The 24,833-nt window shown below is 41.0% G+C and overlaps 1 protein-coding gene across 1 annotated transcript in view; it reads right to left on the reverse strand.

Annotated features, from left to right (window-relative positions):
- LOC132775663 (1-phosphatidylinositol 4,5-bisphosphate phosphodiesterase zeta-1-like) overlaps positions 1 to 22,991 on the reverse strand; it is a 60,426-nt gene extending 37,435 nt beyond the window's left edge. Inside the window, exons 1-4 of the mRNA XM_067468515.1 lie at positions 22,869 to 22,991; positions 20,933 to 21,034; positions 15,950 to 16,108; positions 13,265 to 13,496 (exon numbers count right to left, since the gene is read on the reverse strand). Of these exons, the coding sequence (XP_067324616.1) occupies positions 13,265 to 13,496; positions 15,950 to 16,108; positions 20,933 to 21,034; positions 22,869 to 22,991 (616 nt within the window). The remainder of the gene's footprint in view (positions 1 to 13,264; positions 13,497 to 15,949; positions 16,109 to 20,932; positions 21,035 to 22,868) is intronic.
- Positions 22,992 to 24,833: the final 1,842 nt, after the last annotated feature.

Consider the following 24,833-nt stretch of genomic DNA (forward strand, 5'->3'; position numbering starts at 1 on the left):
TAATATTCTTTCCATCCTTTCCATTCTATGACAAGGTTGGGACATTTGATGTGCAGATGCTGGTAGATCACTGGCTCAATTGCTGAGCATTGGCTTAAGTTTACGATTTTGTTATTGTTGCTGTTCACAGACAGGAACATTTTAAAAAACCACTCTTCTCCCTTTCACATTACCCATTTTTATAATAGATGTCCAGATCTGGTACCAAGCATGGTAGAAGAGGGATTTTGTCACTCCAGAAAAATAATATTTCTACGGGGTTTTTGTTTGTTTTGTTTTGTTTTGATGAGAGAAACCATACAGGTCTGGTCTTGTGGCATATTTTTGCTGACTTTGCAAACCAAATGTGACAAATTTAAAAGCAGAATTTCTGAAGTGATATAAACTTTGTAATGTAAACTTTGAAGTTCTCAATCAGACCATTTTTTTGCCATATCATTGTTGTATTCTCCTTTTCAATATTCCCTTTCCCACCCCATTTCTAATCTATTTCCAGAGCAAAAAAATATATGATTATTTGCCTAATAATGTCTGCCTTTCAGATCTCCCCATTTCCCAGCTTTAAAAAAAAGATGATAATTATTCTATAAAATGCCACCATAAATGAATAGCATAGTAGCAGGAACTTTACAATACAACACTATTGTTCTTTTATCTATCCAGATAATAATTGCTAGTACTCTATAGCTTGCTAATCATTAAAGTTGAGTTCCTTTTCTCTAAAGCTCTCTTTCCAACATTTCACTTTAGTCAGTGTTAATTTTCTCCCATACTTACTTTTAAGCCTTTTGGGCTCTTCTTTTTATGTTCATGATGGTATCTTGTCACGTTCCAGTCCTTCCTTTCTTCTCTGCTTATATCTGCCTATGTCTCAGAACTTTTGTTCTGTCAGACATTGCCACCCCTTTCCTTTTTGCCTTCCTGAACCTATTTCACACTTCTCTTTTCTTTAGTGAGAGCTGTATCAGCATTTATTCTTTTACCTCCTGAAAATTGCATGGGTCATATTCTTGAATATACTTAAGCCCCAATGAAATAGGGCATACCTGTGAGACTGTAGCTCAGTTAACGAAGCATGTCTTTTACTGAGCATGGTTTGCTATTAGAGACACAAATATCATCAAAATAAGGAGAGTTTCCTCCACCACAGAAAAGAAGAGAACACGTTTTAGAAAAATATTACCCAAAACTTACAATATTCTCATGTAAAATGAAACAACACACTCAGGTATGCCTGATATAAATATCCAAAACCACTTTGAACCTTTAAGAGATCACTTGAAAGCTTCTTCTTCGTCTGTCCAGGGAAGATTGTTTTTTTTTCTTTCAATAACCTCCACATTTCATATCATTTTCATTTTGGGATGCTGACCTATATATACTGTACAATCAGCCCATCAAATTTGATGGACTGGATGACCCTTGTGGTCTCTTCCAACTCTAACGGTTCTATGATTTCCAGGTTTCACTTTGAAGATTTGACATTTATGGATATACTACTCATCCCCTGCCATGTTTGTTTTGGCCCAGTCTGTGTATATGTGCTTTTGTGTGTTTATATGTGTATGTGTGTGTATCTGTATATATGTGGTTTTGTTCATGCGTTGTAATATATTATTTATTTTTTGCTTTTAAGTCCATTCTGTTGTGTTTTTCAGTGTTTCTATGAGTGATGGTCACTCGTTGGCCTGATAGGTGTAGTGTATCCAAATTTGGTGTCAATTCGCCCAGTGGTTTTTGAGTTATGTTAATCCCACAAACAAAAATTACATTTTTATTTATATAGATTATCCATTCATCTGAGCTGCTCTCTGGCAAAGAAGCCCCACGTGTCTACCTGAACAAAGCCTAGGATTCCAAAGAATGGATCTGTAGTAGATAAAAGCGGGATTAAATTGCTACAGTTGTACAGTGTGGATACATCCTAACTTCCATATATCTGTATATGTTAGTAAATTCATATTATATGCAACATTGCTATCTAAATCTGCAGTGTTAAACATACCCATATTTACTTGAGTATACTATGCCAAAGAATGTAATGCACACCTCAATTGTGAAAGTGCAGGATCTACAGCTAAGTGGCAGGAATGATTGGATCCCCAATCTGGCGCTCTTCCTCCTTCTCCAGGTGCTATGGAGCCCTGAGGCTGCCGCCACTGCTGAAAATGACCTTGCACTCCTGACTCCCCATCCAGCCTCTGGGTTCCAGGTTCTTCCAGGCATTTTCACACAGGTGGGTTTATGTGTGTGATTCTAACACACCATCAAATCTAATGTGCACCTCAATTATGACAACATAATTTAACCAAAAAAGGTAAACATTTGACTTGAGCCAATATGGTCCCTAAGACCTACTGTGTTCCCTATAAATACATCTTAGATTGGCAGGCTCACCTATGTATCTTTTTTCTATATTACTTTTTATTACTTCCTCATATTGTGAAGCTTCATCCCCAGACTATGTTTTGTAAACCAAAATGCAACACCCCCTGCCCCCAATTTTTAATCTTATGCTATTATTTCCATTCTATTGCCATTTCCATTCCGCCCCCACCAGCAATTCCTTTTGATTCATGTCTATTTAAGCTGCTTTAGACAGAAACCTGTTTATCTGACCCTTTTGTAAAGAGCTTAGTATATTTCTGGTGCTGTATAAGTACGTGGTAATAATAATGCCATATGTCACATTGAACATTCAAGGCTATTATCCAGAATTCCACCCAATTGCAATTATTTGTTTATTCTATAAATATCATTCAAGTACCGAGAAAACAGACTTGCTTCCAACACCATTAGCCACTTAGAAAGCAATGCCTAGAGGTTGGAAGGCACACTGAAACCAGGCAATAAAAAGTATCTGAGCACTTGAAAAACTTTAAAATAACCTATTTTCTTTTTGCACGATAGATAGATAGATAGATAGATAGATAGATAGATAGATACAGATAGATAGATAGATAGATAGATAGATAGATAGATAGATAGATAGATAGATAGATAGATAGATAGAGATCCCTAGTATGTTTCTAACAGCACTGTCTTGGGAGTTTGGATGTTTAAGGAATATATGTTCTACCTCATGCATTTATTTGACTATAATCTCCATTGTGAACCAATATGTGCTTTGTGATCTGCTAAGGCCTTTTCTCTGTCTCATTACATTCAGAAGTGCATCTGCTGAGAATATGGAAAAGGGCCTTCTCAAACTCTTGAACTCTCTTCTCAGAAAAAAATAGACTTTCACCTTTCCTTGTTCTCTTTCCATCAACTTCCAGTAAAGCTCCCCATATTAGATTCCTGTTTCCCTAGAAAACCATTGTTTGACAGATAGACGTAGGAAATGTGGTCATCTCTGCCTTCAAGATCCATATTGACCAAGGAGAGGGGATGTCAGACCCTTCGGATATTTTCGAACTACAGTTTCCATCAGAGAATGGTAAGCAATACTATGGATTCCAATTCATCCACATCTAGACGACTATCCATTCCCTGTCCCTGATACATGCAACACAGTTATACAGCAGCTTTTAATAGCTTGGAACAAGGTGGATCCAAAAGAGTAGGACTGGGATTCAAATTTAGGGTGTGTCTACACTATAGAATTAGTGGTTTAACTGTCATGGCTCCATGCTACAAAGTCTTGGAGTTTATAGTTAAAATATGTACATACCAATATCTGTATTTCCAGAATTCCATTTTCTCCTTCTTTGTTCCACACTTACCTTTGAGAGGACACCTGACAGCATCAAGTAAAAACAGCACCTTTAATGTAAATTGCCTTTCCAAAGAATATCAGTTACAGGAGAAGAATATAGTGTGATTATCTCCAACATACACAAAAATGCACATTATATGCAAGCATATGTAACAGAAAAGAAAATGTGTTTTCTGGGCAACTGTCATCCCAGTTCTCTCACTTTACTCTGTAAACCCAGTAGGACAAAGATCTGTCCTCTGGTACTCTTAAGAGCATATATACTGATGAGGAAGGAGGAAAGAAGATTAAAATGTAAATTTGGGCCAGAGGAACCATGGACTGTGTATGTATGGGCTGAATCCAGTGCTACTGTCCAGACGACCTCCACTCGAGTGCATGGCTATCGCTTACCACGTCAGTGATGTTACAACAGGATGCCTGCATGACCAACAAAAAGAAGAGGGTGGGTCTCCCCTTCTTCTTGCCTGCCACACAGGCATCCGTCCAGACATCACATATGTAATACATGATGGTGATTATTATTTAGAATTATATTTATGTCCTGCTTTTCTTTCTTAGTCGAGACCCAAAGTGGTGCACAACATTAAAAACAACGCAATTTGAGATCTGCAACATATAAGTATTAAAATTAAATTAAAGCTACAATCGTTTTCAAAAAGTCAGTTAAAATCACTTATAACAAGTAAAATCTTAAAATATTTAAAACAGTATAAAGCGCCTCCATCCAGTCCAACCTTCTGCCATGCAGAAAAAGTACAAAGTAACCCTGACAGTTGACAATCCAGCCTCTGTTAAAAAGCCTCCAAAGAAGGAGCTTTCACCACACTCCATGGCAGAGAGTTCCACTGTTGAACAGGAAGTTCAACAGTGGAAGTTCTTCCTGGCTCCTTCTTTAAAACTGCTTTAAAAACCTGTCTGAAAAAAGGAGTTAGCCTGCTGACAGAAGGACAAGGGGGAATGCGCCATTCTAGCTTCCTGAGGGGCTGGATCTACACTGCCCCATATTCCAGGATCTGATCCCAGATTATTTGTTTTAAACTGGATGATATGAGTCTACACTGCCAGATAATCTGGGATACTCAGATAATCTGGGATCAGATCCTGGGATACAAGGCAGTGTAGATTCAGCCTAGGAAGAGAATTACAGAGCCTAGGGGAGCCACAAATCTGGTGGTAATCTGGTGGCTATGTTCTCATACAATTATAGAACCATAGAATGAAGATAAAACAAGGACCATCAAATCCAGCCCTTTGCCATGCAGGAAAATACAATCAAAGCACTCAAGAGAAGGAAGATACAGCACACTCTCAGGCAGCATATTCCATGGCCAAACAACTCTTACCATCAGAAAGTTCTTCCTAATGTTTAGGTGGCATCTTCCTTGCTGAAATTTGAATCTACTGCTCCATATAGTCACTAGATCAGGTAAAACAAACTTGCCCCCCTCCTCAGTGTGCTATCCTTTCAAATATTTAAGCATGGCTATCATGTCCCCACTCAATCTTTTCCCCAAGCCAAACTTGTATGTAGTTGGGAGGGAGAAGAATTGGTGATGACACCATCATGGGGACCTGATTTAGGTGTCCAGGTTGTCCAAAGCCCTGCAATATTCCAGAATTTCAAGCGAATTCTGTAGTATCTCCTAATGTTACCTAAAGCAAATTCAGATTAAAGCCATAAAATCTGGTATTCTCACTAGAAGTCATTGTGTTCTGAAGACTGCCAGTGGTGCACCCACAGTGAGTCCAGCCCTTTGACCCGTGTAGACAAGGAGAAGTTGTTCTTGAACTATGTTTTCAAGTTTTCTCAGCATGGAAAGTGATAAAAGTTGCTCAGTTTTTACTACTAGCAGTAGTAAACACTATGGCCCTTTATTACCCTGCATGCTGAGAAATCTTCAAAACATCAATGCCGTACACCAGAAGATAGCAAATGTTAGAAAGAACCCAACAGATATCCTGTTAAGAGGAGGAAAAAGACAATCTCATTAGGCTTTTTGAACATTGAAGGTCAACAACCTATGAATTCCACATAGGCTTCCTCGCAGTTTAGAGACATTTTTACCCCTTTGGTGTGTTTCTATTAACTGATGTTCAGGCAAGAGAAATAACTGCCTTTTAAACATAAAGCAGAAAGTAGCTTTCTCTTAATCCTTAAGGTAGTAATGATTCTCACCTTTGAACTTGTATTATCACACATAAAAACTTCCTGTACAAAAAATTGCCTTTTTGTGAAAGAAGGAAAGTCAATATGATAAAGGTGGGAAATTAGCACTATATATTTCTGCTTCCCTTTTTAGCAACTTTATTATTTTTCTCCCTATTAAATTAGGTCAGTAATACAGCACCACTAGCCGGACACGTTAGCTAAATAACGTATGCCTCTTCCCTGCCTGCTTTAGTGAGGGAAAACTTAATTTTGTACTTGAACCACAACATGGTTTAGACATATTTGGACAGAAATAATAACTACTTCAAGTGAATATCGAAACAAGATCACAGGTTGAGACATACAATCATCTTACCACTCAGTACTACTTTTAGTGGGGCTTATTTCCTAGGGAAAATGGAGCCTACAGCTATAATCTAGTATATTTGCACCTTGCTATAATGTTTGTTAAATACAGTGAGATTAATTTCTAACTTCTTAGGATAGGACTGTACTGAATTCACAATTTCCTTGAAGTAATCTCTATTGAACATCGTGGAATGGGCTTCCAAATACTTATGGGTAGGATTGTGTATTTAATCCTATTTTGGAGAGCATCTACATTGCAGAATGACTCCGTTTTACTCCACTTTAACTGCAATGGCTCAATGGTATGAAATCATGGCAGTTTTACAAGGTCTTTAGCCTTCTCTGCCAAAGAAACCTGTTGTGACTCACCAAATTTCTAATCCCAGCATTCCATGGCAATGAGTAGTTAAAGTGCCATCAAATTACATTCATTCTACCAGCATACAATACAGATGGGATTGCTGAGTTCTTTGCAAAATGAGAATACCAGTAGAGAGGCCATAGTAGCAAGAGAATGCCATGGTAGCACAGCATTAAAACTGTTAGCTGTAGGAAAAGCTGCTGACCAGAGAGTTAGTAGTTCGAAGCCACGAGTCAGGGTGAGCTCCTGACTGTCAGGCCTAGGTTCTGCCTACCTATGAGTTCGAAAGCTTGCAATGTGAGTAGATCAATAGGCACCATCTCAGCAGGAAGATAAAAGGGCAAGTTGGTCAAGATGCACCCCATTAATATATGCAGACATGCCAGCAAAAAGATTGAAGATGTTTTAGAACAGCAGGCTCCTCAGCATGGAAAATGGAACAAGAGTACCTCCCTATGGCTGGAGTTGAGCATTGCCTCCAGGTGTCAGAGATGAAAAAGGGAAAGGCCTTTACCTTATTTGTGTCTTGTATGTTGCTGTTTGTTGTGTAAAAGGCATTTAATATTTGCCTTATGTGTATACTGTAATCTGTTCTTAGTTCCTCCAGGGAGATAAAGCAGAATATAAATAAATTGTGTTGTTGTTGTTGTTACAGTAGGCCCTCCACTTTCAAAGGGGTTAGTGACACCCATGAAAGTGGAAAGACCATAAATTAAAAATTGCTGTGAAGAAACACTTCTCCAAGAATCTCTCAGGCTGGATCTTCTCTGCCCTATATCCCAGGATCTGATCCCAGCTTATCTGCTTTGAACTGGATTATATGAGTCTACACTACCAAATAATATGGGATAAGCAATCAGTTCCTAAGATAAAGGTCAGTGTGGAAGGGGCCTCAGTCTTCAGGGGTGATTCTATGGCCAATGGCTGCTGGAAGTTGGTCAAGATGCACACTGGAGGGCCATACGTTTCTACAGAGAACATATCAAAGCTGCAAATCATCAAATCCGCAAATCTCACAAATGTGGAGAGCTTGCTATATTTCCCTATAGATGCCCGTATGTGTTTAATATTCCCATATCAGTGGTTCCCAACCTCATTTTGACCAGAGACCACTTTGACCAGGGACCACTCTCCAACATTACTACCAAAAGGGTTAAGAATCGGTTTTTGGTCAACTTTAGATTCATTTTGGGTATTTGAGGTGATGATTCAGAAAATTGTGTTGGATAGACCACATCAGCTCTAGTTTCTGATACAGAACATATGTCATCCAGTAGTCACCATCTCATTGCCCACAGAAAATCATATTTAATAATCTAGAGCTGATGTGGTAGTAGTAATCTTTCGTGGGTAGTCAGCCTCTCCCCTCCCAACATCCCTGTTGCTTCGGCACTATAAGAGGGTTTTGAGAGACCAGTTGCTCTTGTTGCCATGTGGTTTCAAGGCAACGCTGTAGTAATGGTGAGGCTGCGGATCATATTTTTGTTCTTGCAGACCACTGGTGGTCTACGAACCACAGGTTGGGAACCACTGTCCTCTATGGATCCAATCTACACTGAAGAAAGATTAATGAGACTAAACTGTTACATCTAGTTTCATGGTGATCCCAATATATCCAAATTGAATATGTGGGGTATCTATGCTGTGTAGAATGAAAGCAGCTTGACACCACTTGGCTCTTTGTTATGGATTTATGGAAATTGTAGTTTTACAGGTATTTACTAAGCTTTCTTTGTTATATAGTGTTGGTACCTCACTGAACTACAGCTCGCAGGATTCCATAGCATTGAGCCACAGCAGTTAAAGTGGTGTCAAACTGCATCCATTCTACAATGTAGATGCATCCCGAGACACCACGGTGAATGTAACACTTTAGCACATGAGCTGAGTCCCGGTTCTCTTATATGTGTTTTTCTTTTACTGACTAGAAGCACCTCTGCCGTTTCTGGATTAAGCATCAATTTGTTCACCTTCATCCAGCCCACAGTTAGTTGCAGATGGCAGTTACGGATTAGTGTGAATCGCCAGGTGTAATTGCAATATACCCCATAATCATTGGGAAAGCGTTTATTTCAGCAGCTGTACATCACCTGTACACTGTGATTGCTGCCTGCTACCCGGGGCCTTACACAAGGTGTAAATGCAAGAAAATAAATGTAACAATCTTCGAAGCTATAGGATACAAAGTATAGCTCTAAAGTCTTTGGTGTGGGTCTAAATTTGGGTTTAAACACCTTGTACCAGGTGGCCTAATATGATTTTGGAGCATATCATAAATCATAGCATGGAGCTCTGAATGTAAGAAGTAGCTCTTGACCATTGTTTAACTGATCATGGATTCTGGTAGAATATTTAATATCTACAGAAAGCTGCTCATTCAAGCAGCAGTTTGTGAATTGAAAGAACTAAAAACATGAGAGAACAGATTTTATCACAAGCCATCTGGCCCCGAAACTGTACTTCTGGTGATGTACATCAGCAATTTAAGTCTCACACCCCAGTGGTTTCCCAACTGTTGGATACCAAGCACAGCAATCAGGGGCACAATGTGAAAATCATGTTGTCTTTCTGTTTTCTTTCCTATTTTTGTCTGTTTTCTTTCATGTAAGCTCCTGAATTGGCAAACAGAGCACGGAGAACTCTGATGCAACACTCAGTCAGAAAAAAATGATATTTTTTAAAAGCATAGGGACTGATTTTGAAAAGAAAAAGAGACCCAATATAACAAGTAATAATTAGAGAAAGGAATGTGCTAATCCATAGGGGAAAACACATAAAACAACAATAAAGGTATTTTGTAAATTGTATAAGGAATATGATCATTCTGAATTAAATAGGTAGAATCTTTTATATACTAAATGTTAGCACTGCTCTCTATAAATGTCCTTGTATGTATGTATGTATGTATATACATATGTATGTACCACAGGCTGTTTCTAGATGAACTGGTGCACTGTGATGTCAATTAGGCCTGGGTAACAACGGAAAAATTTGTTTCTAAAATCGATTCGTTTTTTGGGGGGTTTTGCGTTTCGATATTTAAAAGAATTCCGAAATTTTCCTTTAAAAAAGTTCGATATTTACGAAATTTCGTAAATGGTAAAAAAATTACAAAACAATAACGAAACAATAACGAATCAATTCGTTAATGGCAGCCGCGATCGTGCAATACGCTAAAAAAACTTCTGAAGCTTCCCTCTCTGTTGGTGTGATATTATAATTTTTTTTCACTAATTAAACAAAAAACAACTATAAAACTTGCCCCAGACATGCAGAAATAATAACGAAACGACCTCAAACCAATAACGAAACGAATACATAACGAAATACGAAGCATTTACGAAACGAATTGAAAAATTCGTTTCGTTTTTAAGTTGCTCCAGAATGGTTTGTTATCGCTTCGTTAACAAAAAAATAACGAATTTTTAACGAATTATGAATTAACGAAACGAAACCGCCCAGCCCTAATGTCAATGGATTGGCTGTTGCTAGGTGAAGTGGCCCTGTGTGATGTAACTGGGAGAAAAATATGACATCTATGAGGAAAAAGAAGGGAGAGGGAGGAAGGGGAGAGGGGAGGGGAGGGGAGAGGGAAAGGGAAGGGAAAGAGAAGGGAAGGGAATGGGAAGGGAAGCAAAGGAAGGGAAAGGAAGCGGAGAGAAAGGAAGCGAAGGGAAAGGAAGCAAATGGAAAGGAAGAGAAAGGAAAGGAAGAGAAAGGAAAGGGGAAAAAGTATGAGTTGACGGGAGAAAGGAAATAAGGCAAAGAAAGGAAGGGGTGAAGGAAAAGAAGGAAATTAAGAAAAATGAAAAAACAAGATGGTAGGAAGGTATGGAAAGAAAGAAAGAAAGAAAGAAAGAAAGAAAGAAAGAAAGAAAGAAAGAAAGAGAGCAGAAAGAGCCACAAAGAGAGACCTTCCACTGTTGCCAAGGTGTTGCCATGAAGGCATTGTGAGGTAGTCCTTCTCAAGAGCTGGAGAAGGGAGAAAGCAGGTAGGCAGCAATTTCAAAGAAAGAAAGAAAGAAAGAAAGAAAGAAAGAAAGAAAGAAAGAAAGAAAGAAAGGGGAGAGGAGAGGAAAGGAAAGGAAAGGAAAGGAAAGGAAAAAGGAAGGAAGGAAGGAAGGAAGGAAGGAAGGAAGGAAAGAAACGACACCTGGACAACACTGGGTTCCATAAGCTCAAGTAACAAAGTTTGAGATGACCATATTCAAAATAATGTTATTTGCTGGTTTTAACATACAGGAAACCTATTTGTGTGTTTCATACATGTTCCATGAAAAAACACATATAATAGTCTTTTAAAAAAATTCATAATAGGATAGTATCATTATCAGGGTAGCCTAAATGTTTTTAAATAGTGACCTATAGTTCTCCAAAACAAAAAGCTGAAGATACTCTAGTTGGCGTCAAAAAATATACCATGTTTTATTAGTATTAAACAGTTTTGAGTCAAAGCATTTCTAGGTTATGTGATGTTGTGTATGTGCAATATCATAAAGGACTGGAAGAATGTTATTATTGGGATTGAACTATCAATAGTTAAAAATGAAATGTTGTATCTCAAATTGTGCTTGACAAAAGAAAGTTTTTCGCATATGATATATAACACTGAATTATATTCAGAACCTGTTAGGGCTGTTTTGCAAAAAGCGCAAACATACCCACTATTTCACAGAATGCTGAAAAAGCACAAATGTCATTCAAACTAATGAGGACTGCGACAACATTGGTAAAATCAGAGCATAAATACATACTATACTTACAATAGCTGATTGTGATTTAAATAGAAAACAAAATGAAAATAATGTGAATTACTACAGAAAAATAATTAACTTACTCTTTATTATTTAAGACATAAATTGTACATCATAGAAAATAACAAGAATATTCATTCAACATACAGCACGGTCTTATATATGTTCATTCACAGTTATGTCCCATTTAACTCAATAGACTGGCACAAGGTCACTAATAATCAAGTTTGCACTTTTGCTTACACTGTTGTGCTAATCCGTGCACAAATTGTTTGTTTGTTTGTTTGTTTACCACATTTGTACCCTGCCCTTCTCAACCCCGAGGGGAATTCAGAGCAGCTTCACACATCGGCAACAATTCAATATCATAAAAACAACATACAATTAAATAAACATTTACATTAAAAAACAAAGAATTGAAACATTTAAAACAATGACATCAATTATTAATTGATTCCAAGGTTACATTCCAAGGTTACATTCCATTCTTACATTCCAAGGTTGTAATCCAGAGTCATATTCCAGTTGTCACTCCACAGATTCTACAATCATTTATTGCACTGCAGTTATTGTCCAAAAGCTTGGACCCACAGCCATGTTTTTAGTTTCTTTCTGAAGGCTAGGAGGAAAGAAGCTGATCAAATATCACTGAGGAGGGAGTTTCACAGCCAAGGGGCCACCACTGAGAAGGCCCTGTCCACCATCCTCACCAACCATACCTGCGAAGGAGATGGGATGAAAGCAGGGCCTCCCCAGATTATATTACTCTCTGAGATGGTTCATAAAAGGAGATACATTCAGACAGGTAAGCTGAGCTTTATAGGCTTTTTAGAGCTTTATAGGCTAAAGCCAGCACTTTGAATTGTGCTCAGTAGCAGACTAGCAGCCTGTGGAGCTGACGCAACAGGGAGTTCTGTGCTCCCTATACGACGCTCCAGTGAGGAATCTGGCTGCATCCCGAAGGACCACTTGAAGCTTCTGAACAGTCTTCAAGGGCAATCCCACACAGCACCTTGCAGTAATCTATTTGGGATGTAATAAGAGTGTGTCATCCTTGTGGGAGGCTTCTCTCATGTCCCCGCATGAGGAGCTGGAGCTGATAGAGGGAGCTCATCCGCCTCTCCCCGGATTCGAACCTGCAACCTGTCGGTCTTCAGTCCTGCCAGCACAGGGCTTTAACCCACTGTGCCACCGGGGGCTCCTTATAATATTTATTTATAATATAAACGAAGCATACCTGAATGAGAAATGAAACATACAAGACATCTTGAGGATGGGATCCAAGTCTAAACATGAGACTTCAGTCCCATCTCCACGACATTCCATTATATAAAGGAAAGTATTCCAAAATCTGGGGGGGGGGGGATCCAAAATACAGAACACTTTTGGTCCAAAGCATTTAAGATACAGGATACTCAACCTGTACAGTTCAGTCACATCCTGTATAAGGTTCAATAATATTTCAATAAAGAAATATACAACCCATTGTCTTGTTTATTTTTTAGGTGGTGCATCCCTTTAATGTGAAAAACATAACAGAATGAATTGACACAATTTGATTTTATACAGACATGCATAATAACATGCATTATACAGACTGCTTCAGAATTACAACTAATAAAATACATTACTGCAATGCTTATTTTACAATAACATTGGTCTTCTAATAGAAGTAATCATTACAGCACACACAAATGGGTCTTGAATGCATTTTTCCCTCTTGTTTTCAGGTTGAATGTCCATAACCAACCACAAATCTAGAACATTTATAGGCTTGTTTCACACAATATATCATTTTTTTCAAAGAACCATTACATAAAGTTACAATGATGTATACATTCACTTAAAATTCATTCATTATTTCAAAGTAAACACAAAGTTGTGGTACCAAATTAAAACTATCAGTGTACCTTCTTCAATGGGTTCGTATCTACTAATGAGAGAGCCAGCTCTTCGTTCATCAGCCTTCATTTCAAACTGTTCCTTTTTTAGAAAGTCCACAAAATTGGCCGCTGATAGGACTTTTTTGTTTTGCGAGTAACTGTTGAAGAGTTCGCTAAGTTCGGGCCTGTGCAAAATCGTTCGGTAAATGGCGCGGAAATCTTCCATGGTGATGAGTCCCTTTTTCTGACTGTCATTTTTCTAAATTAAAAGAAAACATTTCGCAAGATGGTAAGCCTTCTCTGCAAAAAAAAGTGCTGATGCCTCACCAAACGACAGATCCCACGGATTCATAGAATTGAGCCATGACAGTTAAAGTAGCATCAAGCTGCATTATAACTAGACAGTGAAGATGATGCACCTTGGGATGCTGTTTTGTTCATTTGATATAGCTGGCTTGTGCAAACAGTCAGGCTGTCCCTTGTCTCTCACCTCCCCAGTATGCAAATTATTGGATTAATAGCTATAATTAATGGAGCTATGCATTCTATTTGAGTCTGGCAAGGCTGAGAAGAAAACTCATATTGCCAAATCTGCCATCTGACTAAACTTATTTCATGCCAGTTCTCTATTGTTTATGTATTGTAGGCATAGCCAAACGATATCCATCTGAATAGGAAAACAGTCAGTTACCAGCACCATACAAAACTATGTGTTTCAGGAGCCTCCAAAATTCTCAGTTTCTGAGAGAAAAGGGGCTAGTACAGGGGTGCCAAACTTTTTTCACCAAGCCTTATGTTGTCTTCAAAGCAATGGTTCTCAACCTGTGGTCCATGGACCACCACTGGGCCCCAAGAACTAAAATATGGCCCACAGCCTCACCATTACTACACTATTGCAACAAGAGTGACTGGTCTCATGAAACCTTATAGTGCTGAGGCAATGGGATGTCGGGAGGGGAGAGGCTGACTACATATGAAAGGCACGACAACAAGCCTCCTGACTGCTGCTTCTCCTCCCCAAGCAGAGCCATTCCTTATGGCACCTGCAATTTTCTGAATCAGCACCTCAAATAACCAAATCTAAAGTTGCCCAAAACTAGTTTGTAACCTTTGTAACCAACCATATTGGAGAGTGGTTCCTGGTCAAAAAAAAAAGGTTGGGAACCACTGCTTCAAACTGTCAGTTGTATTTGCAAGTCTGTATATAAATGTAACTTTGTCATCCTGGTATTGAAAGCCCTGCAAGATGTGGTGGGTTTGATTTGTCCCCATCCCTGGTATTTGACACATGTAGCCCAGTGCCAAAGTTTTTGAATCATTTCACTTTGTAAGAGATTGACTGATTCACTCCAACTGTAGTTTGCTCCTGAGAGGAAAACACCACAAAAGTGCACTCTGCTTGTAGATAAAATATAGAAATTGAACAGTAAAACATTTCACAAGATGCAACTGGCCTTTGAGCAGTAATCCCCAAATCTCATTTAGAAAAAAATTCTTTCGCAACCCCACAGAGGTTTCGAGTAAACACAAAGAAATCCGAAAAAATTGGTTCTCCACTGTCCTGAAAGGCTCCTTCCACACAGCTGTATTAAATGCACATTTAACTGGATTATATGGCAGTGTGAATTGAGATAATCCAGTTCAAAGAAGACACTATGGATTATCTACATTGATATTCTGGGTTATATGGCTGTGTGGAAGGACCTCCAGTCTAGTGATCACTTAAGTGTTAGACACATTCATCCATTCCTTGTCTATTTGAATCTTTATAATCCATACTTCAATTTAAAAGCCAAAAAATGTGATGCAGCAGCTTAAAAAGCCAATGGGATTTTGGCCACCATAAATAGGAGTATAGTGTCTAGATCCAGGGAAGTCATGCTACCCCTCTATTCTGCCTTGGTCAGACCACACCTGGAATCACACTGTGTTCGATTTTGGGCACCGCAAATGAAGGGAGATGTTGACAAGCTGGAAGGTGTGCAAAGGAGAGTGACTAAAAAGATCACAAGTCTGGAGAACAAGCCCTATGAGGAGTGGCTTAAAGAGCTGGGAATGTTCAGCCTGCAGAAGAGAAGGCTGAGAGGAGACATGGCAGCCATGTATAAATATATGAGATGAAGTCATAGGGAGGAGGGAGCAAGTTTGTTTTCTGCTGCCCTGGAGATTAGGACACAGAACAATGGCTTCAAACTATAGGAAAGAAGTTTCCACCCGAACATTAGGAAGAACTTCCTAACTGTGAGAGCCATTCAGCAGTGGAACTCTCTGCCTCGGAGTGTGGTGGAGGCTCCTTCTTTGGAAGCTTTTAAGCAGAGGCTGGGTGGCCATCTGTCGGGGATGCTTTGGATGAAATGTTCCTGCTTCTTGGCAGGAGGTTGGACTGGATGACCCATGAGGTCTCTTCCAATTCTATGATTCTATTGAAAGACTCCCTGGGCAGCAAATAAATATTTAATTTGCCTTACATTCAGAATAAGACATGACATATAAGGAAATGGGAATGCAGGGGGAGAAGGGATTAGGTCCAATAGCTGCTGATTCCTCCCCTCCCTTATTGCTTGTGAATTTTTGCTACTGGGGTACAAACCTCCTCTGGAAAAAAATGAAAAGTATTACTCAAAAGGTTATGTGCATTAGACATACTATACATTTATCTTGGTTACAAATTCTACTCTGTATTTGGAAGGAATCAAGGGACTTTTTCCTCACCTTAAACACTTTTTTCACATGAATGTAGTCATAGCTGATTTCCATCTTATTGAAGAGTTTCAAGACCTTATCTAGATTAATCTTGCCATCCCTAAATTCATCAAAGATGATGTCCATGAACCACGTAAAGGAAAGCGAATTAAGGAAACCTTCAAGACACTGTGGCAGTCTTCAGGCAGCATTTGCCATAAAGGAAATCTTATGAATTAAGGGGGTTTGGGTATTGGATTGCTGTGAGTTTTCTGGGCTGTATGGCCATGTTCCAGAAGAATTTCTCCTGACATTTTGCCCACATCTATGGCAGGCATCCTCAGAGGTTGTGAGTCTGTTGGAAACTAGGCAAGTGAGGTTTATATATCTGTGAAATAATGTCCAGGGTGGGAGATAGAACTCTTGTCTGTTTGAGGCAAGTGTGAATGCTGCAATTGATCTCCTTGATTAGCTGTTGACAGCTTGTTTAATTTATGTTGCACTGTGGGTTGTATGCTGTACTTGTGTGTGTTTGTCAAATGATTTTGATATGCCCAATGGGCTAATCAATAAAACATACCATTATTAGCATTGAAAAGCTTTTCAGCTTCAAAGCTTGGCTGCTTCCTGCCAGGGGAAATCTTTGCTGGGGTGTGTGTGATTAGCTGGCCCTGATAGTTTCTTGTCTGGAATTCCTCTGTTTTTGAGTGTTGTTCTTTCTTTACTGTTCTGATTGTAGCGGGGTTTTATTGCTGGTTGCCAGATTTTGTTCATTTTCATTGTTTCCTCCTTTCTGTAAAGATGCAGATGAAACATCAGAAGAGAATGCTGCTGGAACATGGCCATACAGCCTGGAAAACACACAACAACCCAGTGATTCCGGCAATGAAAGCCTTCGGCAACACAGAGATACACACCTATTGGATGCTTTAATACCATTTGGCACCACTTTAGCTTCCATGTCTCAATGTAATGGAATCCGGGGAATTGTAGTTTTGCAAGGACTTCAGCGTCTTCTGCCAAAGGGTGTTGTTGCCTTTCCAAACTACCACCCACATGATTCTGTAGCATTGAGCCAGTGAAGTTAAAGTGGTGTCATTTGTTGGAGAGGTAGAGTATCTTAACCATGTGCTATTCTTACACCATTGCATTAAGTTCCTGGTACATTTCCAAAGTGCTTCCAAGCGACGTTTCTTTTCCACTCTGGGAAGCAGGAGACACACTTATTATTTGATGTTGCTATTTTTTTGTGTGTGTCAGAAGTGACTTGAGAAACTGCAAGTTGTTTCTGGTGTGAGAGAATTGGCTGTCTGCAAGGACGTTCCTCTGGGGATGCCCAGATGTTTGATGTTTTACCACCTTTGTGGGAGGCTTCTCTCATGTTCCTGCATGTGGAGCTGGAGCTGTCAGAGAGAGCTCATCCATGCTCTCCCTGGATTTTAAACTATAACCTGTCAGTCTTCAGTCTTGCCAGCTCAAGGGTTACTAATGATGCCTATCATCATATTTAATGGGGGTTTTTTTGGGGGGGGGGGGGACGGGACTTTAACTCCCAGAAACCTCAGCCAATTTGGCCAAAGATTCTGTGAGATGAAGCCCAAAAAATCACTGGTTTGCTGTGAGTTTTCTGGGCCAAATGGCCATGTTCCAGAAGCATTCTCTTCTAACATTTTGACCATATCTATGGCAGGCATCCTTAGAGATTATGAGGTCTGTTGGAAACTAGGAAAGTGAGGTTTATATATCTGTGAAATGTCCAGAGTAGGAGAAAGAACTCTTGTCTCTTGTCTGTTGGAGGCAAGTGTGAATGTTGCAATTGACCAGCTTGATTAGCATTAAATAGCCTTGCAGCTTCAAAGCATGGCTGATATAGTACAATATAGTAATATATAATATTGATATTGTACTATACTAACAATATAATATATTATGTATGTATGTATGAATATATATATATATATATATATATATATATCTTGTAAGCTGCTCTGAGTCCACTTTGGGGTGAGAAGGCCGGCATATAAATGTTGTAAATAAATAAATAAATAGAAATTGGGAATTTCTGACAGAAAACTATCAAGGTGCACTAACACCTCCCAACAAAGGATCCCCTGGGCCAGGCCTGTAGCCAGGATTTCGTTTCGGGGGGGGGGGGGCTAAAAAAATTTCAGGGGGGGTTTCGGGGGGGGCTGAGTTTCGGGGGGGGGGGGCTGAGTCTGAGTGAAAGAGGGTCTAGCCTAGCAAAACTTTTGTATCATTACCCCAATACCCCCATGCTGCAAGGTCGTCCAATGCTCATCAAGGCAGCCAATTGCAACGTTCACACTTGCCTCAGAGTTATTTCTCCCACCCTGGACACTCCACAGATATATAAACCTCCAAACAGACCTCACAACCTAAGAGGGTGCCTGCCATAGATGTGGGCGAAACGTCAGGAGAGAGTGCTTCTGGAACATGGCCTTGCATCCTGGAAAACTCACAGCAACCCAAAGATGCACATTTATGATTTAATGTTGCTCATGATGCCAATCATCCCAATTGGGCGGGCAGGGGGGCTTGCTGTGTTGCAATACACTTCCTGCATTGCAATCACTGGTGGGGTGTTTGGGCAAGGGTTTCTCCCTAGACGCCCCAACCCTCTTTTGCAATAAGGATATTTGTTCTCCATGATGGTGCTGTTAGGGTGTCGGTCTCATCCGCGTGTTCCTTACTGCGATGGTCTCTGCAGCTCCCACCGCGGCATAGCTCCCCCGCCTCCTCTCTCGCCCCCGAGATTGATGCTCCCCCCTCCCTTCCCTTGCCCCCCCGGAGCGTGCGCCCCTTCGGACCTCCGCGCGCCCAAAGGCGCCTGCGCGGGACTCCTCTCCTCCCCCCTCCCATCAGGGACCCCCCCTGACGTCATAATCCCCGCTGGCGGGGCAAGCAAAGAGGAGGCGGATGCTCCTCTCCTCTTCCTCGCTGGCATCCGAGCATCACCGGCGGCGTCACAGGCAACCCGGTTGCCATGGAAACCCCTCCGCCATCCCTCACGCCTCCTCTCTTTCCAAAGGCTGCATGCATCTACACTGCAGAATGGCGTGGAAGCATGGAGTTGCCCTTTGGGGAGGCACCAGCACTCTCTCACAGACTTATTTATTTATTGTGTCATCAGCAACCAGACCATTGTATTACATTTCTAACAGAACAAAACAAACAAGCAGATTTTGCAAACTTGTTAGTTGATTAAATGTCCTTTGACCAGTATCTAGCCACTTGGAGTGCCCCTGGTGCCGCAAGAAGGTCCTCCATTGTGCATGTGGCGGGGCTCAGGTTGCATTGCAGCAGGTGGTCAGTGGTTTGCTCTTCTCCACACTCGCATGTCGTGGACTCCACTTTGTAGCCCCATTTCTTAAGATTGGCTCTGCATCTCGTGGTGCCAGAGCACAGTCTGTTCAGCGCCTTCCAAGTCGCCCAATCTTCTGTGTGCCCGGGGGGAGTCTCTCATCTGGTATCTCCCACGGATTGAGGTGCTGGGTTTGGGCCTGCCACTTTTGGACTCTCGCTTGCTGAGGTGTTCCAGCGAGTGTCTCTGTAGATCTAAGAAAACTATTTCTTGATTTAAGTCGTTGACGTGCTGGCTGATACCCAAACAAGGGATGAGCTGGAGATGTCACTGCCTTGGTCCTTTCACTATTGGCTGCTACTTCCCGGCGGATGTCAGGTGGTGCAATTTCTCCATTGGTGTGGGGCGCAGACACCCTGTGATAATGCGGCATGTCTCATTAAGAGCCACATTTATTTATTTATTTATTTATTTACTTGTATAACGCAGTTTCTCAGCCTAACAGGCGACTCAACGCGGTTTACAACTGTTTTAGTGTGGTGAGATGTGAGATGTGTTCCACACTGGGCATGCGTACTCAGCAGCAGAGTAGCATAGACTGTCTCACAGACTGTAGACCAGGCATGGGCAAGCTTGGACCGTCCAGGTGTTTTGGACTCCAGTTTAAGCGCCTGAGAGGGAAAAGGAACCTGTGGCTGTTAGGAATGGTGGGAGTTAAGTCCAAAACACCTGGACAGCCCAAGTTAGCCTATGCCTGCTTTATTTATTTATTTCATATCAAAAGCATTGCATAAATTAGTATAAAACTGATTAAAAATAGAAGGAGCGCAGGCAGCTAAATATCTTTTGACCAAAAACGGGCAACAGCAATGGCATTGTCTGTAGCAGTGTTTCTCAACCTGGGGGTCGGGTTGAGAAACACTGCTACAGAGGGGTCGCCAAAGACCATCAGGATAAACAGTATTTTCTGCTGGTAATGGGAGGTCTGTGTGGGAAGTCTGGCCCAATTCTGTCGTTGGTGGGGTTCTGATTGTAGGTGAACTATAAATCCCAGCAATTACAACTCCCAAATGTCAAGGTCTGTTTCCCCCAAACTCCCAACAGTGTTCACATTTGGGCATATTGAGTATTCGTGCCAAGTTTAGTCCAGATCTATCATTGTTTGAGTCCACAGTGCTTTCTGGAGATAGGTGAACTACAACTCCCAAACTCAAGGCCAATGCTCACCTAACCCTTTCATTATTTTTTACTGGTCATGGGCATTCTGTGTGCCAAGTTTGGGTCAATTCCATCTCTGGTGGAGTTCAGAATGTTCTTTGATTGTAGGTGAACTATAAATCCCAGCAACTACAACTCTCAAGGTCCAGAGAATGAAAATGCATCCTGCCTATCAGATATTTACATGACAATTCATAACAGTAGCAAAATTCCAGTTATGAAGTAGCAACGAAAATAATTTTAGGGTTGGGGGTCATCACAACATGAAGGGGTCACGGCGTTAGGAAGGTTGAGAACCACTGGTCTGTAGCCTCCAACAGTTCTTCCTCTGTACATAAGGCAGGACATAGTGGACAAGCATACAGATGCGGAGTTGTCTGTTCTGCTCCACAAGGATTATTTTAGGTAGTGCCATTTTGCCAGGTTGTCTTTTGATCTGCCCACTCCACTTCTGAGTCTGTTCAGGGACTTACAAGTTTCCCATTCTTGCTTTGCCCCTGGAGGAAGACCCTTGTGGGCGGCCATCCAGTTGGAATTTCCTGTTTTAGCTGCCCGGAGACATACCCTTGCTGTTGCTGGAGGGACACCAAGAAGAGTTTTAGTTCTCATAAAGCTTTTCCTTGATATGAGTCTACTGGGAGGAGGGTACTGTAAATACTGTGTTAGTATTTGTACTGTATTGTTGAAGGCTTTCATGGCTGGAATCACTGGGTTGTTGTAGGTTTTTCGGGCTATATGGCCATGTTCTAGAAGCATTCTCTCCTGACATTTTGCCATAGATGCAGGTGAAACGTCAGGAGAGAATGCTTCTAGAATATGGCCATAGAGCCTGAAAAACCTGCAACAACCCAGTATTTGTACTGTTTGTTGTATTGCTGCAACTGAAGAAAGAAAAGCCTTCTAGTTGGAAAGAACAGCTTTGTGTCTGTGTTGTTCTTGTTCCTGATAAGACCACTTTACAGAAATAAGGTATTTGGCTCCCTAATATGATCAAAGACTGCCTTCTGCTTGTAGATCACCGAATTTCAAGCTGTTTTGAACCCCTGGCAGGGGTCCAGAGAAGAGTGACTATAAAATGGCACAAGATCTGAAAGCCAAGCCCTATGAGGAGCATCTTAGTGAGTTGGAAATGCATAACCAGGAGAAGGTGGAGAGTTGACATCATAGCCATGTTTAAATATGTGAAAGCATATCGTATTGAAGATGGAGCGAGTTTGTTTTCTGCAGTTTCAGAGACTAGGACATGGAGCAAAATACAGGCAGCCCTCAAGTTATCAACAAGATAGGTTCTGCAGGTTTTTTCGTAAGTTGAATTTGTTTGTAAGTCATACAAGGTACATTTTGAAGTGTGTGTGTGTGTGCGCGTGTGTATTATCTATCTATCTAGGTAAAGGTAAAGGTTTCACCTTGACGTTAAGTCTAGTTGTGTCCAACTCTGGGGGTTGGTGCTTATCTCTATTTCTAAGCAGAAGAGCAGACATCTCCAAGGTCATGTGGCCGGTATGACTGCATGGAGTGCTGTTACCTTCCCACTGGAGTGGTACCTATCGATCTACTCACATTTACATGTTTTTGAATTGCTGGGTTGGCAGAAGCTGGGGCTAACAGTGGGAGCTCACTCTGCTCCCCTGATTTGAACTTTTGACCTTTCGGTCAGCAAGTTCAGCAGCTTAGCAGTTTATCCCTTTCAGTCAACAAATTTAGCAGCTCAGCAGTTTAACCCACTGCGCCACCCGGGGCTCCAGCATTAATTCTACAAAATAACAGTATAGATATAGCCTGGAGGCCCCAGTGGCACAGTGGGTTAAACCACTGAACTGCTGAACTTGCTGATCAAAAGGTCTCAGGTTTGAATCCAGGGGAGCAGGGGAGCTCCCGCTGTTAGTCCCAGCTTCTGCCAATCTAGCAGTTCAAAAACATGCAAATATGAGTAGATCAAGCATCCTCAAACTGCTGCCCTCCAGGTGTTTGGGACTTCAACTCCCAGAATTCCTGACAATTGAACAAGCTTGCTAAGGGTTTCTGGGATTGTAGGCCAAAACAGCTGGAGGGCTGCAGTTTGAGGGTGCCTGGAGTAGATCAATAGGTACCGTTTCTGTGGGAAGGTAACAGCGCTCCATGCAGTCATGCCAGCCACATGACCTTGGAGGTGTCTACGGACAACATTGGCTCTTCAGCTTAGAAATGGAGATGAGCACCACATCCCCATAGTCAGATACAACTAGACTTATTGTCAGGGGAAAACCTTTACCTTTTACCTAGATATAGCCTAAGATATATAATTAATCAAGCATGCACACATCTAATACCCAACCCTTGTTTAACTCTTGGGTTGCAGAGAATTGTTACCCTAAGGGGCATCTACTAAATCAGGCATGGGCAAACTTCTAGATAGAGTTATTATATTGCCATTTTCCCAAATTCGACATCCTGGAGGTTGTGCTCGATTCCAGCCACGGGGGTGCTGTTGCTCCATCCTCTATGATGAAGGGCCTTGATCACAGACTTCCTCTTTCTTTTGATCACCGGCATTTTTCTGGCATTTCTTTTATGGTACTGTAAAATACTTCCCTGCTTAAGCAGTGCCTAAAATCTCTACTCACAACTCACAGCTGTTTTTTGAACTGCTTAAAGGTAAAGATTTTCACCTGACATCAAGCCCAGTTGTGTCCAACTCTAGGGGTTGGTGCCCATCTCCATTTCTAAGCCAAAGAGCTGGTGCTGTCCATAAACTCCTCCATGGTCATGTGGCCGACATGACTGCATGGAGTGCTGTTACATTCCCACTAGAGTGGTACCTATTGATCTACTTACATGCATGTTTTCAAACTGCTAGGTGGGCAGAAGTAGGGGCTAACAGTGGGAGCTTACCCCACTCCTCCAGATTCAAACCTGAGACCTTCTGATCAGCAAGTTCAGCAGTTCAGCACTAACCCATTGCGCCACCCAGGGCTCCAACCGCTTAGGTGGACAGTAAGCTGGGCTGAAGGTCAGGTGCTCACCCCACCCTGGACTTCGAATTGCTATCCTTCCAATTTGTAAGATCTATTGCTGCTGATGATTAACCAGCTGTGCTAAAGTTTTTGGCTTTCTTTAGTGTTGTTTTAGTTCACTCTTTTCTGTATGTCTTGGCTATCTGGTGATGAATAGGCCACAACTATGACAATCATGAATGTATGGAAAAGGTATGATCTGCATCAGTGGAGGAGTCAAAGTACAGAAATCAAACATCTTTAGGGTATTTATTAGGACATTTTATTGTCTTGTAAAGTTTCATCTGGTGAATTATCTTGGGGAAGCTTTGTCTTGAACGGTAGTATAAAAATTACTTTTTAAAGAACATAGATATTGCCATGTCTAATAAAATGACTTCATTAATTGGTCTGATGCCCTTTTAAAACCATCTCAGGATTGTGTTTATCATCCACTTCTTGTTGCAATAAATTCCTTAAATCGCCTGTTGACTTACAGCAAGCCCATTAATTTCAAAGAGCTTTCTTAGGCAAGGATAACTCAGAAACAGTTTTGCCAGTTCCTTCCTCTGAAATCTAGCCCACAGCAACTTATATTCATTGGCAATATCCCAGTGAGTGTGTGAGAGAGAGGGGTGTGTGTGTGTTGTTGCTGCTGTTGTAAATTTACTGTTTGTGCAGTAACCCCAATACTATGGGGCTGTCTCACCTTTCCAGTCAATCACAGCATAATAAATATGCATAATCTTTAGGCGATGTCAAAATTTCCGAGCTCAAAACTCTCAAATGATAAATTGCTGCCTGCTGATATTTTTAGAATGTCACGAGGTTTTTTCAACTGTTGCTGTTTACATGCCTCATTGTTTAGGATTATTTGCAATTTATTGAGACATGTAAGATGTCTTGAATATGATTTATTCTAGAATAGTAGGGAATAGGTTTATAGAATCATATAGTTGGAAGAGACCTCATGGTCCGTCAAGCCAATCCTTCTGTTCAGTGGAGGATCTCCAACTAAAGCATCCACAACAGGGAAGTAGCTAGGCTTTTTCTTAAGACATCCAGAGAAGACATCTCCCATGAACTCTTTAGGCCAGGCATGGACAAACTTGAGCCCTCCAGGTGTTTTGAACTTCAACTCCCACAATTCCTAACAGTCTTGGGCCCCTTCCTTTTCCCCCTGAGCCACTTAGGCAGGAACAGGAAAAGGAAAATGGAAAAGGAAGGGGCTGAGGCTGTTAGGAATTTGTGGGAGTTGAATTGCAAAACACCTGAAGGTCCAAAGTTTCCCCATGCCTGCTTTAGGCAGTTGGTTCAATGGCTGAATCGTGTGTCTCACTATCAAGAAAATAGAGTATACTTCTCCTACTGTTACATTTTGGTCCCTATTTTCCTATCTACC

The sequence above is a fragment of the Anolis sagrei genome, chromosome 5 (assembly GCF_037176765.1).
Source record: "Anolis sagrei isolate rAnoSag1 chromosome 5, rAnoSag1.mat, whole genome shotgun sequence".
Taxonomy (NCBI): domain Eukaryota; kingdom Metazoa; phylum Chordata; class Lepidosauria; order Squamata; family Dactyloidae; genus Anolis; species Anolis sagrei.